Below are 16,880 nucleotides of genomic sequence, written 5' to 3'. Positions count from 1 at the left end.
TACTTAAATGGTAATACAGGAACAGACGTCACTACTGTCTTTACAACATAGTACTTAAATGGTAATACAGGAACAGATGTCACTACTATGTCTTTACAAAGGACAGAGGACAGAAACGAAGCAGGCAGAAACTTTCCCCACCCCTGCACATAAGATTTTAGAATGAAAGACCGAAGGGAAGGCATTTGCCCCCAAACTCTCACAGTATTAGAAAACGGGACTACTCAGAAAACAGCCCTAGGACAGTACCTTTTCCACGTGGTGACATTTACCATAAAAAAGCCCCAAAGGAAGACACCAAGGTGACCACACTGCATTAGTCTGTCCCACCCCAGGTTTCTTCATAAACTTCTTTACCGTCCCAAAGTGAAAAAAAAAATGCACATAAACAACTTTCTTTCAATGAAAGAAGAAATAGCTTTAAATAACGTACCTTTGATTTTTTGTTCAGTGGCCTAAAATGAAAACAAACAAACAAAAAACAATGTAAATATGAAACTGAAAGAAATGAATTGTTATGATAAAATGTTCATATTACTATATAAGATATACATTTTATTAAAGAAATTATCATTTAGATGAACCGTATAGGAAAAGACATGCAAAGCATTCTTTTCCCATAGATGTGCCCCATTGTTCTTGATATTATGTTTAGTAATAAAAATTTCTGTAATCATTCATTAGACATAAAGCATAGAAGACATTTTAAGGTGGCTTATAATTTTTCAAATGTGAGCTATATTTTTCTCATGTTATGTTTAAAATATTTTGTAATTATCACCTTTGTATAAAAAGGTTTCTAACAAATTTTGTATGTCTCAATAGCTTCAAATAATCAAAGACTAATTATATTTTCTACAAAAGTTATAAATAATCACTTTGGCCAAATCTGTAATAAACTTCTAGATATCAAGTTAATATATTATTAATTATATACAATATATTATACATAGATATCTATACAATATATATTATATAAATTATATATCTATATAATATACAAATTTTATTACATATATTAGTATAGTTAATACAGTCAACTTTTCAATATTTGTTAGGTGAGAAAACTTTTTTAACTAACTTGTAGCTTCTGACACATCTAATGTCTCATGAAATGACTGATGAGCAGCTGAGCAGCTGAACCTGTGCCCATGTTTACTAGCTAGTTCTCTGACACCAACACTGAGGAGAAGGCTGGAGGACAGTGAGGCTCACATAGGCAACCAGCTCAAACTGCAAGGGCCTTGACAAGAACAAGAATCTGCAAGAGGTCCCCAAGCAAAATCACCTTCTCATCAGAATTGGTATGGAGACCTCAAAGTAAGATTCAAGAATTTTCAGGTTGACTAGAAAGGCTAAATATTAGTAGCTGAATAACAAAGAATTATTTCTAAATTTAGACAAAGTTTTACCTAACTGCCTCAAGGCATAATTCATTTTGTTTTGTCAAATAAAATTATTAAGCTACCAAAAATTCCATTTTAAGTTTTACCACTATAAATATATGTAATAAAAAATGTAACAATTACTCTACTTTTGAAGCCACACCAAATGTTCATCTTCATTATGATGCTATGTCCAGTTTTAAAGCACTAGATACATAAAATAATGGAGGCCCATCTTATATTTTATGGATCAAAATTAAAAGGAAAACAGTGATGGAAGGGTAATGCTAAGAGGCCTGTCAACTACCTTGACAATAATTATTTATTTTAGGGAGAAGTAATTTTGAAAATCAGATTATAGGAAAAAAATATTTCCTTCAGAGAACTCAGTAAGAATTCTACAAAGTGTTAGAAGTGTTATATATGCTATAACTATAAAGCCAAAGAATCAGCATAAGAATTACTTTGTAAGCCCAAAGTCATTCTAAAAAAATTACATATTTTTTTCAAAGAGGATACATTGCAAGACGCAGAAATTATGACATTAAAACCAAAGGTATCCAGTGTGATTTTCCCTGACTGGGCTGGTGTGGGAAAGCAGTTTTATGTTGTTTAGAGCAGTGCTTCTCAATCTTCCTACTGCTGCAGCCCTTTAATACAGCTCATGTTGTGGAACCCCCAGCCATAAAATTATTTTCATTACTACTTCATAATGTAATTGTGCTACTGTTATGAATCATAAGGTAAATATCTGTGTTTTCCAATGATCTTAAGCAACCAAGAGTTTGACCCTCCTCACCAAATGGGTCACGACCCACAGGTTAAGAGTAGCTGTTCTAGAATAATTGACAGCCTCACCAGTATTCCTGTCTCCTATAGAGAATGGCCCTAAGGAGGTAATCCAAGGTCTCTAACCCTGAGAACACTAACCTAACAGGGTGAAGGAACATCGGCAATAGAAATCAAGAGCTCCCTACAACTGAGGAGAAGTAAATGCAAGTGATAGAATTTTGCTTCTTTAAAGCAGGTTTCTGGAATCTCGTCCAAGAACACAGTATGATCAACAAATTATTATAATGAGAGTTTCCAAGTGGGCCCCATATTTTAATAGTGATTGTCTCTATTGCCATAAACTGTAGCCATTAGTCATACATATGATTACTGACCATTGAAATAAGGCCAGTTTAAGTGGAGATCTTCAAAATATATACCAGATTTCTAATGGTGAAAAATTTTCAAAGAATAAAAGCTACTTTATTAAAAATATTGTGTATGAATTGTATATTAAAACAGCAATATTTGGGTTCTATACTAAATTACATAAATATATTAGAATTGTCCTTTATATTTTCTTGTGTTGTTTTTTAAATAGGTTTCACTATGTAGCCCTGACTGCCATGGAACTAACAGAAATGCTTCTGTCTCTGCCTCCCAAGTGCTGGGACTAAAAACTGTTTCTTTTTTACTTTTAAATGATCCTTCCTTTTCAACTCTCTTCCTAGTCCTTCAAAAGGGGAAGTTACCAGTTCATATTTCAGAATTATTTTGAGGATTAAGCAATAAAACATTACAGATTAGATTAGGAAAATACATGTCATTATAGATATAGTTACTCTACAAAACAATTACAAGGTTCTAACAAATCAAACATGGAAGCAAACAGTTGGCATTTTAAATATTTAACATTTTTCACTTTAAAACAATCTTTCGTTGTGATTCTACAAATGGAGACACCAGATAGGAGTAGACAGGACAATGGATGCTTCATTCCCAGTAGTTCTGCAGTGCCTGCCTAACTTTCAAAGTGTCTAAGCAAACTATAGGGGCTCAGGTTCTGAACCATGCCTTTATTGCTGACAATGTGTGACTTGGTCAAACTACTCAACTTTTCTAAATTAGCTAACGTTCTACCTCATCTGCAAAACGGAGGCAAATGCCCTTCTCTCAGCACTGTCATGAGGCTCAGGACTCCAGATTGGCTCAAATGAAGGAACAGGACACTGGGGAGCAGTCAGTAGGTATATGTTCCTGCTGCTGTCAGCTAAACTGCCTACCTAAGCGTTAGCTCATTTCTACCTCTCACATTTGTAAATGTGCTGACACCCCCCCCCCCCCGTTCTTCGTCTTTCTCCTTTCTGATCATCTACAACACCTTCCCAATATTATAATTGAACAGTGGTGGTGTGAATAAGAATGGCTCCCACAGGCTCAAATGTTTGAATACTTGGTCCCCAGTTTGTCAACTAAATTAAAAGTGAGGCATTGTTGAAGGAAATATATCCTTGGGTTTGTGGTTCAAAAGCCCACACCATTTCTCAGTGAATTCTCTCTGCCTCTTGCTTGTGGATCAATTGCCCCAATGCCATGTCTGCCTGCCACGATGGTCACGGACTCTTATCCTCTGGAATTGAGTCCTGGGAAACTCTTCTGTGAGTTGCCTTGGTCATGGTGTCTCTTCACATAGAAAAGTAACTAAGATATCCATGGGAGGCCTGTCCTTTTCTGAACAGAAACAGAGGGGTGGGTGGAGTGAGGGAACTGGGAAGAGAAGAGGGAGGAGAAACTGCAGTCATGATGTTTTTTTTTTAAAGTAACAAAGACACAAAAGAATAAAGAATTAATCTAGTTCAACTCACTTTTTTTCTTCCTTTTTTTTTTTTTTTGGTTTGTTTTTCAAGGCAGGGTTTTTCTGTTTTTCTGTGTAGCCCTGACTGTCCTGGAACTCAATTCTGTAGACCAGGCTGGCCTCAAACTCAAAGATCCGCTTGCCTGTCTCTGTCTCCTGAGTGCTAGGGTTAAAGGCCTGAGTCACACCAGGCTCAACTTTTTAAAAATGAGGTAAGTACTACCCAATAGTCTTTCCTATGAGTTAGCAATGGTAGCTAGTCTGAGGAAGAACAGGGGTGTGAAAGGGCAGAGCCATAGGGACAGCATTTCAGCGCCCTCGGTGAGTGCTCCTCAGTCTGGTCCTGTTATCACCAAGGTTACAGAGAAGCGCACTGATAAGACTCTATGCATCATCCCCAAAGGGAGGAAAGAAGTTAGATGTTTCTACAACCTAAGTCTCTTTTAGGCTTTAGTAACTCACATCCATAAAACCCATAAAAGTCCCTTCAATTCAAACAGTAACAGCAACTAAAATAGCATGAATGTTAAAATATACTTTATATCAGGAAATACCAGTTTGTATTATTGTTTTCCCCAACCCTTCACTATTATAGCTTTCTAGAAACTACAATTACATGTTTAAGTGAAGGATATTCTAAATTATCCCTCCATAATTAAACTATTTCTCAACCTCCCTTTTCTTCACTGCAGTTCCCTGAAGATCCCTTTTGAAATTTTTCTTCTAAAAATGGAACCTGGGGAGAGATTTGTGCTAGCCCTTGTGTTGCTGTTGTTGCCCTAGCCCCTCTTAATGGCTGAAACTATGCCTGTGCGCCATCAAATTATTTTCTAGGTCTAAGAATCAGAAGGTTCTTCATTATATGAAAAGCACTGTACATACATAGCCACATTTTTATAACAGAAAAATGTTAAAAATGAAGTCATCCATAAAGCAAAGGATAACCAGCCTACAGTCCACCATCTCAAGAACCCAGACAACAAAGAAGACTCTAAGAAAGACATACATGGATCTGCTTAGGAAAGAGGAAAAGCAAGATCTCTTGAGTAAATTGGGAGCATGGGGGGCAAAGTGGGAGGGTAGAAGGGGAGAGGAGAAAAAATGTATAGCTCAATAAAAACAATTTTTTAAAAAAACCTGGGGAAAAAATGCAGTCATAAACTCACTGAGCTCCATGTTCATTTACTAGGGTATAAAATGTCATTTTTTAAAAGTACCCAATTTACTAAATATTTAAACATATACTTTAATAACAAAATAAGAAAGACATAGTTAAAATACTAGAATGAATTTTGAGGTTTCTAATAAGCTATCAAGGGGGAAAGGGCATAGGACTCTGGTTTAGTGTAGAGCTTCCTTACTTAGTAGGCTCAAAGCTGTGTTTAATATCTCACTCAAATAAAGAAATTGTGTTACTCGGTTCTTTATTTGAAGCAAAAAATAGCTCATGATATGAACTTAGATTTCAAAGGCACACAGGGGCTGTTAAGAAATTAAATCTACATGTTTTCTGTATTCGTAGCATGATAAACTACATTTTATCTCCTATTATAAAATTTTCCTTAATATATTATATCTCAATTTAAAAGTTTACAAGGTAACTGCATAGAAAGCAGAGTGCTGTGATAGTTTTGAATAGAAACCCTAATAGGAAAAGAAGGTTTCAATTTTACTTCTGCTTCTGTTGCCTTGATGAAACTAAGGTTAGCCACTGAAATCACATATACTGAACACAAACAGATTAGAACAGGTAGCAGCTGAAGTCTTCAGAAGTGAGAGTGCATGGCTAATACATCCTAGAGCAGGCAGGTTATGATGAGCGGATGTTCAAATACTCATGTGAAAGTGGTCCTGTCCACCTGACTCATGTTTGTCTCCTACCACCTACTGGAGTTTACTTGCTGGCTCCTACATGAAACAAAAAGAAAGCTCCACAAAGCTTGTCTTAACAGTTTGTGACTCACGGTCTTTCATACGAGCCAATTTGGAAGTTTCCTCTTTTTTAAGGAGCTATTTGGTAGCAGTGTATGGAAATACCAGCTGTCCTTATTTTGCCAACAGGTTGCATTCAAATTCAGTTTTCTGCAACTTAGAGAAGCTGTATTTACAGTGACAGTCTAGACAACGAAATTTAACAATAACTGAGGGCTTTAGCCTTTCCTTTAGACTGTTCAGTGGATAGATAGGATACACACAATAACCTGTTCATGTGGGAGATCTAGTAAACAAGACATTTTTATCTCTCAGCCTCTGATGGTTCTAGTGGGACATGATGAGACTGAAGGTGGAAACAATAGCTAAGGCAGGAAGAAGTGGGAAAAGAGTAAAAACTTGTCACTGCAGATTTGATGAGATGCCAAATAACAGGATAAATCCCATTCAAGTGCTACATGTAAATTTATGCATACATAAGGGAGTAGTTTTACTGACTTGGTGATTTAAAAAGTTGATTGTGAGGGGAAAAAATAAACTTTCGTAATTGGGTCATTATTTCTATATGCTATGATTTAAAATTACACTACAAAATAGTGCTCAGAGAAATTATTCTACTAAATGTCTTCCTTTTGCAGAATTTTCTCAGTGAGCAGGGCTTATTCCAAACACATATGCCTAAACATTACTTAGGCTCTTTCCCAGATATTTTGTACTGTAGCTTACCAGCTAAATCTTGAACTACTTAGGACCAACAAGGCCTAAGGCAACAACACTAAGACGCTTGTCAAACAAGATTCTACATTAAGTACACCAAGCAGCCTACTCACCAGCCTCTAGTTTATTTCAGAAGTTCTTTTAAGGGCAAATGACACCATGGCCCAAGAATACAGTAAGCTTTTTCTACCCTTAGACATAGAGGACACAACTCTTTCATAAATACCAAATAAAGATGGACCAAACTGCTAAGACCATACAATATCAAAAAGCCTCTGGTGGAAGCCCATGGCATGAGCCAACGTAAGAGCCCTATCCAAACTCATACTATGCATATACTATGTATTCTTTTCTGCTTCCCCTGAGAGCAACCAGACTAGACTGACAGATTAGTGACACCTACCATTCCTCTTCACACTCAGTCCTCCAAAGAGCTCTGTACTCCATCCCGCCCCAGAATACCTGCTAGGTGCACCACCTAGAACTGATTTATCACTTCTCCTTGGTCTGTATTATCTAAGTAGGTTAACTGATCCCAAATATACTTTATCACTCAATACAGAATCTAAAAGTCAAGCTAGATGTTCTATCTTCATAGCCACTAAGCAAATTCTATGGGTTATGTCAATAATCCCTTAAGCCAGTCAATCCCTTCCAATGAAACTCAACACTTTCCTAAGGTAAAATACAAACTTGCATGTCATTCCCTAAAAAACTGTCAATAACTTCCTCAAGAAGAGAATTTGCCTACCACTACCTGCCTCTGAGCCATCTCCTGATATTCCTACACCCTCCCCCCACCTCACACCAAGCTTCCACATTTTAGGATGTACAGACTACAAATTCCTCATTCTGAGTTTACTGTGCTTCGGGTACTTTTCTGCTCCTTAATCACCTGACTCATTTCTATCCTAGGAAAATGTCCTGTTTCTCTCACTCCATCTCAGGCTAAGGTATCTTCCTCTGTGCCCTGATGTGTGCTGTTTCTTAATGAATGACGAGAAGCAAAGTGCCCTGCTGTACTTAGTCCAGTTCCTAGCACCTAAGAGAGGGATGCACTGTAAAAGCATAGCAGGACTTTTTCATTAAAAGAATGAACAGTAACTGCTGTGTCTTTTAGAGCACTTGAAAGTCCTTGAGAATTTCGACAGAGAAGACTGAGGGTTAGGTTTGCTAACTTGGCATGCTCTGCTTCAGGTCAGCTTCTTATCCTGTATTTTGTGTGCCACAGTTCTTCTCTCCCATAAATGCTTTAGGCCTTGTTTTAAAGTATCTTAATTTAAACTGAAAATATATAAAGTCAGGACTAGTATCAAATAAAAAGGGACTTTTATTCTTTATCCTGTCAAAACTTGCTTAAATATAGTTTACATTATTTCCTACTTTTGCACATGTATTTTATCACCTCATTTAACTCAACACTTACAAAATGTAAAGAAACTGAGGCCTAGGAAGTCTAAATAAAATTGATGGACACATCATTCTATGAGTATATGAGCAAGTAAGACTTCAAAACCATGTCTCTTCATAGCCACTAAGTTATATATAACTGTACAGCTACAAATTCTGTGCTCTTCCAATTTATAAAATTATAATGAAATACATAGAAATCACTAATTGAAAGAAAAAGACCTATGAGATGTACTTACCTTTGAAAAACTCAAAACCAGTAAGATTATCTATGCATTGAATTACACATTCAGCAAACTACTATATATGCACATTCAAAGACATTAAATATTAACATGAATCTTCAATGAAGTTAACAAACTTAAGCAGATGCTTTAACAAAGCCATGAGTAATTTCCTTTTACTCTATGTTCAAACTGCTTAACAAAGTTTATCACATACATACTACCTTCTTTTGAGCAGCTTCCTTCTTTTTCTTGTCGTCTTTTTTCTTTTTCTTTTCTTCCATCAACTGTTCTTCTTCTTGCACTAAATCCCTGAACCACACAGTTGCAATTAACTTTCCCAAAATGGATTTGGAAATAAAAATAATGTTGCAAACAGGTTCATTTTCACTTATAAGAAATAGAGCAAATTTGTCTTTATTCAACACAATTTGCGACCTAGCCACACAGCTACCATGTAGTACAATTTACTTTTCTTTAATTGACATAGCCTTCCTTCACAAGTATGAAGGCTTTCATCTTAATGTCATATCAAGGAAAGCAACAAAAAAATTGACAAGTTTTACACTGGGAAATTCAAGTTCCTTCCAATTCTAGGATATAAACACTGTATAAGTTGTAGTTAGCTTGCTAAGGGTCCCAATTATCAAGCAGTACCTAATGGTGATGGGCTGGGATGGTCCTAGGATGGGCTTTCTCTGCTCTCTTACAGTAGTGTGTGCATATGTTTGTGGGTATGTGTGTGCATGAGTGAACATACTTTGTGAATATGAATCAAAGAACTCAGAGCCCTGCATATGTTAGGCAAGAGTTCCATCATTGAGCTACACACCCAGTCATACACATTGTTCAAATACAAGTTATTCATAAACAGATAACATGTATTTTAGCATTATAATAATCTCAAACTATTCTTTCTTTGGAAACAATAATATATTCATTTAAGTTTGTTTAAATTTTTGGAAACTCAAAATTTCAAAGATGCCAACAGAAAGATCCTCTTGTTCAGGGTATCAGGACTAGATAAACTGCTTCCTCTTTCTCCCTCCACCTCACTGAAATTCAGAGAGAAATTAATAATGAACTACAACAAAGGGAATCATGTCCAATGATAAACATACAAGTTTTAGGTAGATATATCTGCCACCCCTTTAGTAGAGCGCTAGAAAACATTTAAGACGGGAACAACGGGAGCAGAAAGACATTGGTGGAGGGATTACATAAGGAATAGAAAAGGCAGACACTGGCGGGGGAAGGGAGGACAACATAAGGAACAGAAAAGCCAGATCCACTACAGCCACAACCACATCAACAACTCTAATCCCTGAGTCCTTCCTGTCTGCATGGTTACAGGAAGTATTTGCTTTAAAAACCTACCCAAAACTGAAAAGAATGCTCTCTAAGGAAACTAAAACTTCCAAAGGAGGCTCACAGGTCTCTTCCCAAAGTGCACAGCTCTCCTTATTGGAGGCTACTGGTTCTCCATCCATTACTCAAGTGGGGCCTGTCCATTCACATGGTGCTTTGGATTAGTCCTATCATTCAAGGACAGTCTACTCAGAAAAGAAAGCTATGAAAATACGGAGGAACCTCTCTAGCTACCTTCATTAGTCAGCCTAGAGTCTAAGTTTCATAATATGAATAAGAACTGTTCTGCATATTGAAGAAAATCATCATATACAAAAACAGTATCTAACTGCCCTAAATAAGTTTTCTGGAGGACACACTATAAACAACAGGCAGTCATGAAGAGGTTCAGTGGGAAACATAACCATTTGTTAAGGCTGAATGACAGTGGGGATGTAACAAAATAAAACCAGAAAGATAGATAAATCTGGAAACTGGAAGAGCTTAAATCTAGCCTTTCTGATGGAAGTGAGGGAGGGATGTAAACAGACTGAGAAAATAGAAAAGACTGGCATCATGCACAACTGAAATAACAGATTCACGCCAGATGCATAATTAGACTCCTTTATATTCTATGTAAGGACCATCCCAAAAAAGTCAAAGGCCAAGGTGACCACAGTATACAAGAGTGGCAGATTGAATGGCATACACAAAGATGATAAGGGTATGTCCACAGGGACATAGGGAGAACTCAAAAACAAAAGCCTCATTGTCACCATGTCAGAACTGGGATACAGTCACATATGGTGGCACATGCCTGTAAATACCAGTGTGCATACGCAAGAGGATCACAAGTTTGAGGCTAGCCTATGCTACATAGTGAGGTAGGTCCTATATCAGAAAAAACAAAAACATGTTTGCATCACAGTATTTCCCAAGGCTAAGATACGGAGTGCTTATTAACTTCCATGGTCTCCAGTGGATCCAAAGAATATGTACCCCACTTGTGTCAAGATATCACTCTTATTAGCATTTGTTCTTCATGGCCTTCTGGCAACTACAAGCTCATCCTTTTCTGATTCTTCTCCTTTCTTAAACTTTATTTAGTACTTGTTTTCCAAAGTTAGCAAGTGTCTTCTTAGTATTTATGGCACATGCTGCAGATCTCAAAATGTAATAGGGGTTAATAATTGACACTCAAAGGATAGGGGAAAAGTTATTCAATACTGTCCTTACCACTCATGCTTTCCCCAAAGAGAGACGTACAGACTGTCTCTCTCTGTCCCTGTCCCTCCCCCTCCCCCCCCCCAGTTTTCACATGTTCACAGTTCCAATATTTTGTTCATACTCCCTTCAATGCTAGTAGGAGGATATTTCAAAGCTATCAGTCTATGAATCTACATGCTGCTAAACAGAAACTGGGCTCCCCCTGCAGGGCTCTCCTTCTATGAGAACTTAGTATTCTTAAAGCCTGCACCACATATAAAGCCTCTGAGTGCCCAAAGGGAATCTTGTAGGAATCAGAAATGCTCTGACTGGAGTGGAGTCATATAGCTGTATACATTTGCTACACCTACTACCTAGAATCAAAATGTAAATGTCATTGTATATAAACTGCATCTCCCATGTGATTTTCTTTTAATTTTAATTTTTATTTTATGTGTATGCTGCCAAGCAGCACTAGGGACCTTAAACTTTCAGGGGCCAGCAAAATGAATCAGAGGATGTCACCAAGCTTGACCATGTGAGTTCTATCCTCAGGACCCACCCAGTAGGAGAGAAGTGGTTTCTGCAGGTGGTCCTCTGACCTGCCCCTTTCCACTACCCCCCACCAGACAATAAATAAATGGTTTTTAAAATTTTAAGAAATTTCATTTTTTCTCCTGTGAATGTATATGAGACAATGATAAGGGACAAACTAGACCATAATAAGTAAATACTGTAAAATCTGGCCCTGTGCAGTTGGGGAGTTTTAAAAACCTAAGAGAAACGAGCTAGTGAGATAGCATCTCAGATAAAGGTGCCTACCACCAAACCTGACTGATAACCTGAGTTTGAGTCCCAGGAATCACATGTGAAAGGGGAGAGAAATGGCTCCTTCTTAGCTGTCCTCTGACTTGCATTACATTATGACATACACACGTGCTCACAGTAAATAAACACAGTAACAAAATAAAAATCAAAAAAGTAAAACACAAAAGCATAAAACTTTTTGGAAGTAAGGCAGCGGTATGGCAAGTAATATAACAGACAGACAGACAGACAGACAGACAGCTATCATTCTACCACCATCCTTGAGGATGTCTTACAGCAGTGAAGCACTAGAGCATAAGGCATATGCATTTGAAAGTTCACTGCAAGTCTCTCTGAAAGCAAACACTGCAAGTCCCATCAATGAGGAAGCCGCTGCTGCATGAAAAGCATAATGAAAAGGAGCCTATCTGCTTACTCACTGGAAGGAATGTCCCTAATGTAGGAAAGGGAAAACACAAGTTGCAGATTCTCTATTTTTTAAGTAGTGTTTCAGTGTTACATTACACATTCAAGATGATTCTCAGGTGATTCATTAATCCCAAGCCACTGGAAAGGGAATAACACATAAGTGAATACTATAAAACAATACCAGCAGACTAATCCAGAGGAAAACATTAAGCTATAGTATAGGCATGCCAGACAGCTAAATGTTGATGGAACTAGGCTTGCATGGTGTGCTGAAATGAGTTAATAAAATCAGCACAGTAGGTGTTAACTACAAACTGATCCTTGGCCTGTATCAGAAAATTGGATTTCAATGGTGTTCATTCCGTAACTGATGAGAGTAGGTACCGGTGCCTGAACTGAACAAGTACTATAATCCACCTCAACACCTTATTGTTTCCTCCAAATATGACATGAAACCAGTCTCCAAGAAAAGCCTTGAGCAATAAATTTATTTTTTATCTACTTTTATTTATTTTTTTATGTGTACAAATGCTTTTGTTTGCATGTGTGTCTGTGCACGTGTGCCTGGTACCCTAGGAAGTCAGAAGACAGCTTCACACCCTCTGGAACTTGAGTTATAGGTGGTTGTGAGCCACTATGTAGATGGTGGGAATCTAACCTAAGTCCTCCACAAGAACAAGTGCTTTTAACTGCTGAGTCATCACTCCAGCCCAAGGACAATAAATTTCTAATAAGCCTTGCCTCTGGCAAATTATCTTAAAAATGTTTCCCTTTGACAGGAGGAAAATTAAGCATACCTTCTTTAACTGTATGGAGTGGAACTCTGGAAGCTGACACCTAGTTTCCTCAGAGATTTAACCTATATACTTGTTTCCTTTGTTGATTTTTTTTTTTTCAATTTCCTTTCATTTTGAGGGACCTGGAGTTAAGACATATTCCCTGACAGGCAGAAAGACAAGGAGAGGGACCATCCATGACTAGCTAATGAAGGTGGTGAACTTCCAAGAAGGCTGGCTTCTTCCTCACCCTCCTAACCTAGGACAAAAGCCTGACAGTTTAAAACAAAGGCCTTGTGGGCATTTTCTCCCTCCACTGGTTCCCTACTGAGGGTCAATCAACCATTCTGGCTTTCTTCAAACTGACCAACCCTAAATTAGGGGAAGAAAGCCTTCAAAAACTTTTTAAATCCCCACCACTCATGGAGGCTAGGCTTCAGCTTCCAAGGTCCCTACTTTGCTTTGCAGTCATTTTTGTGGGCTTTCTGTGTGTTTTCTCTCCCCAATAAAAGCCTTTATTGGTTGAGTCTGTGTACTGTGTTTAAGAATTTCCCCACTTCTACTTGTCATTCTCGAAACTTTCCCCCCTGCCTTTTAATTATTTAACTGTCAGGGAAAGTGAACCCGATCAGGATCCCTAAACAGTAACGGCTGCACAAATATTCCATACAACTACATGCTGAATCCTGTAGGTCTTCCTCACGAACTATAAAACCTGAGAGGGAGAATTTCTACAGACAAAAAAAAAAAAAGAAGAAGTAGCTTTTCCAGTCAAGAGAGCACAAAATGACATGAATCCCGGGGAGCATAAAGACTGGTTAGCCTGACAGGTTAACAGGACTGATACACAATGGAATCTTGACAAGAAGTAAGTGTTGGGTAAAAATAGGTAGCAGAATGTACAGTGAGAAGTAATCCAAGTGAATGTGTAATGCCCAAACCTCAATGCAAAGGAAAAGCAAAGCCAGCACAGTGGGGCAGCTGACAGCATGAAGGAAAAATACTGATGGTAACTAGACTTTAAAGTTTGTCAGAAAAACAACAATGAAGCACGGATGGGTGGTTAGAGTTGCTGTAGGAACAGAAACAAGAGGTAACGTTTCTGATGGCCCAGTCAGGGCCACCCTCACACACACATCAAGTGCATGCTCACTCTTGTTATAAACCCCTATGTGCCCTCTTTTCTCCTGATGCCCCCCACCCATTCCTCATGGCTTTACTGCTTTCCTCTTCACATTCTCCTCAGTCTTGATTTCTGTGTTGATCAATAAACTAGTCAGTGCTAGACAGTAAAGTCACTGGTAACCTAATTAACATCAGCAGATAGTAGGACGGAAACCCAATCACAGCATAAACTGGTAAGGGAATGAGTCAGCTGAGTCAGTTTCTCCAATAACTCCTGTGGTAAAAAGAAATGAAAGGAAAAGGGGCTATACTACGTGGAGATGGAAGGTGACCAGCACGAAGGAAGGATGAGGGATGGAGAAGACACTGAGGGAGAAAGAGGAAGAGCAGCAGAGTAGACTGACATATACGTATGAAAACACCATATCCAAATGAATTACTTTTCATGCAAACTACAAAATATTAACTTAAAAACAAGTCAAACCCAGCAACACATGTCTGTAATCCCAGCAGTTGGAAGGTATAAACAGGAAGATTCAAGGTCTGCCTCAGCTACACTGAGATTTCAAGACACCAGCTTGAAGTACAAGATACTCTCTTTCAAACTATGTAAGGTAAGAAAACGAAGAGACAATAGGCAAACCAAAAGCAATGAGGCTCCAGGTGACACATAATCCGGGTCTCACTAGACCTCCCATTACGCCCAGAACTTGTGCAATAAAATAACATTAATAAAAAATTATAAGCCTCTGAAAAGAATCTGTGATTCCACATTGATGTGGATGGATCATCAAGTAAATAAGGAATGAAGATTGATCTTCACTGTAAAATATACACTGATGAAAAAGAATACGTACATGTTGTCAAAGTATGACGAAACCTGATGTACAGTTAACATCCGTGGCAATGAGACGAAGTGACTTCATGAATTTCCCCACACAAAGAAAAGCACCTCGGTCCCCTATGCTGCTTCTGTCCAAAACACAGCTCTGGACCTAATGAGGAGCTCCAGGCAAACAGAAACAGAGAGTCAACCTACAAAACAGCTTCACTCTTCATACACCAAAAATCTGCACAACAAAGAACTGCAACCCAGCACCAGAGTGCAGGCGGGTAAACCAAATATAACCTGTGGCCTTACATTGACTCTCCAACCAGAAAAAATAAAATAAATATTTTTTCTTTTTGCCTTGATATGACGAACATTACTGAAACAATACATAAAATGTTAATAAGGTCTTCTCATTAGCAATTACGAATGTCAGTGTTATTTCCCCAACTATGAGAACTGCACTCTAATTACTAAGAAAATACCTTTGATTTTAGAAAATGCAAGCTTTTAGGGGTAGAAGAGCATCTTGTTACAAGCAAGTTTCTCTCAAGCAGTAAAAATACTATGCATATAAAAAGGGGGACTAATAATGAAAGTTTAGGTTGAGAAAAGTTAGTCAAATAGATATCCCACCACCAGGAAAGCAGCACTCTGTAGTCTACAGTGTTGGAACTATTTATTTTGGACCTACAACCTGAAATACAGCACTAGCTCCATTCCCATCGACTGTTAAAAACACTCTTCCACAGCTTGTCAGGTACAGGCTAAGGTAAAGCTGCCTACCTAAATCCCTAAGTCCCACTTCCCTTTTGAAGCTTAGCTCAATTACTACTTCCTTCACATTTCTTTCCAACCAATACAAACCTCACCCTTGACCTTCAATTAAACAATATACATGGTCTAATTATTTTAGATGTTAATCTCACTGCTCCAGAAAGGACTAATTACTGGTCCAGGGACAAAACCAGTTCTACTTGAACTGTACTCCCTGGCAGAGAGAGGCTCTTAATTAGACAACAATTCCTGCTTCCTTCCCTTTACTAACATTCCCTAACTGTGCTCCTTTCATTTATTCCCACCACATACTACTTCTTCAAAGACGGGATCAAAGCAGCCCTTTCTAAGCACAGCTTGCAGTGCAGAGTTCTGGGGCCCATGTCAAGAAGAGAAGAAGTTAACCCTCAACTCCAGAAGCAGCTTGTGTGGCCTTCCAAATGTGTGTAACATCTCACAAACCTCTGTCCTCTATTAGTGACGTCCAGCAGTACCTTCCTGAAAAGGCTGTTGTGAAGATTAAATTAGGCAATATAGATAAAGTGCTAACTGAAGGCACATAGTAAGTGTACACTAATCATCAGGCTACAGAAAACTCAGGACACTGAGTGACAAGCTGGGACAGAAAGAAGTCGGAGCAAGAATATAGAGAAAATAGAAATGAATACATAAAAACAACTCAATGCAGCATTGAAACACCCCAAAGCAACAGCTAACCCCCCAGATTTCAAGTCAAAATCAATGTTAACAGAATGAAGACAGCTCTACATGATGCCATCAGTATACAAGAGCAGCAGTCACAAAAATGAAAAATGCTTTCACCAAGAAAATAAATCCAACTGGATTTAGAAAATGTCATTAAACTGACAGAGGGTAGTTACAGAAAAGCCCAGAGTTTAGGACACTTGTCTTTCAACACTATACGAAATAGACAAAACAAAAACAACAGGGGCTGGAGATATATATAACACACTAGTTAAGAACACTGTCTGTTCTTTCAGAGAACTCCAGTTTGGTGGCAGCTCACAACCATTTGTAACTCCAGTGCCAGGGGATTCAACACCCTCTTCTGACCTTCACAGGCACAGACACACTCGCAGGCAAAACACCCATACGCATGCATAAAATAACAAGAAAAAGGGAAGGCAGGCGGGTAGGCAGGCTGGCTGGCCGAAGTAAAAGGGAAGGAGGCAGCACTCGGGAGGCAGAGGCAGGCAGATCTCTGTGAGTTCGAGACCAGCCTGGTCTACAAGAGCTAGTTCCAGGACAGGCTCCAAAACCACAGAGAAA

General features: G+C 38.3%; 1 protein-coding gene across 8 annotated transcripts in view; it reads right to left on the bottom strand.

Annotated features, from left to right (window-relative positions):
- The window catches only part of Tnrc6a (trinucleotide repeat containing 6A), a 170,611-nt gene that overhangs the window by 54,240 nt on the left and 99,491 nt on the right, over window positions 1-16,880 (bottom strand). For 6 of the 8 annotated variants that reach the window (XM_026778200.1, XM_026778198.1, XM_026778196.1 and 3 more), the window contains 2 exons: window positions 8,519-8,606; window positions 434-455 (listed from right to left, as the gene is read on the bottom strand). In XM_026778200.1, coding sequence (XP_026634001.1) covers window positions 434-455; window positions 8,519-8,606 — 110 coding nt within the window. Of the gene's footprint in view, window positions 1-433; window positions 456-8,518; window positions 8,607-14,841; window positions 14,991-16,880 lie in introns of all 8 variants that reach the window. The other 2 variants (XM_026778199.1, XM_026778202.1) reach the window with 2 other exon arrangements.

Source organism: Microtus ochrogaster, unplaced genomic scaffold (genome assembly GCF_000317375.1).
Source record: "Microtus ochrogaster isolate Prairie Vole_2 unplaced genomic scaffold, MicOch1.0 UNK111, whole genome shotgun sequence".
Lineage (NCBI taxonomy): Eukaryota > Metazoa > Chordata > Mammalia > Rodentia > Cricetidae > Microtus > Microtus ochrogaster.
The sequence above is the reverse complement of the archived record's forward strand: the minus strand, read 5'-3'. Positions and strand labels throughout refer to the sequence as shown.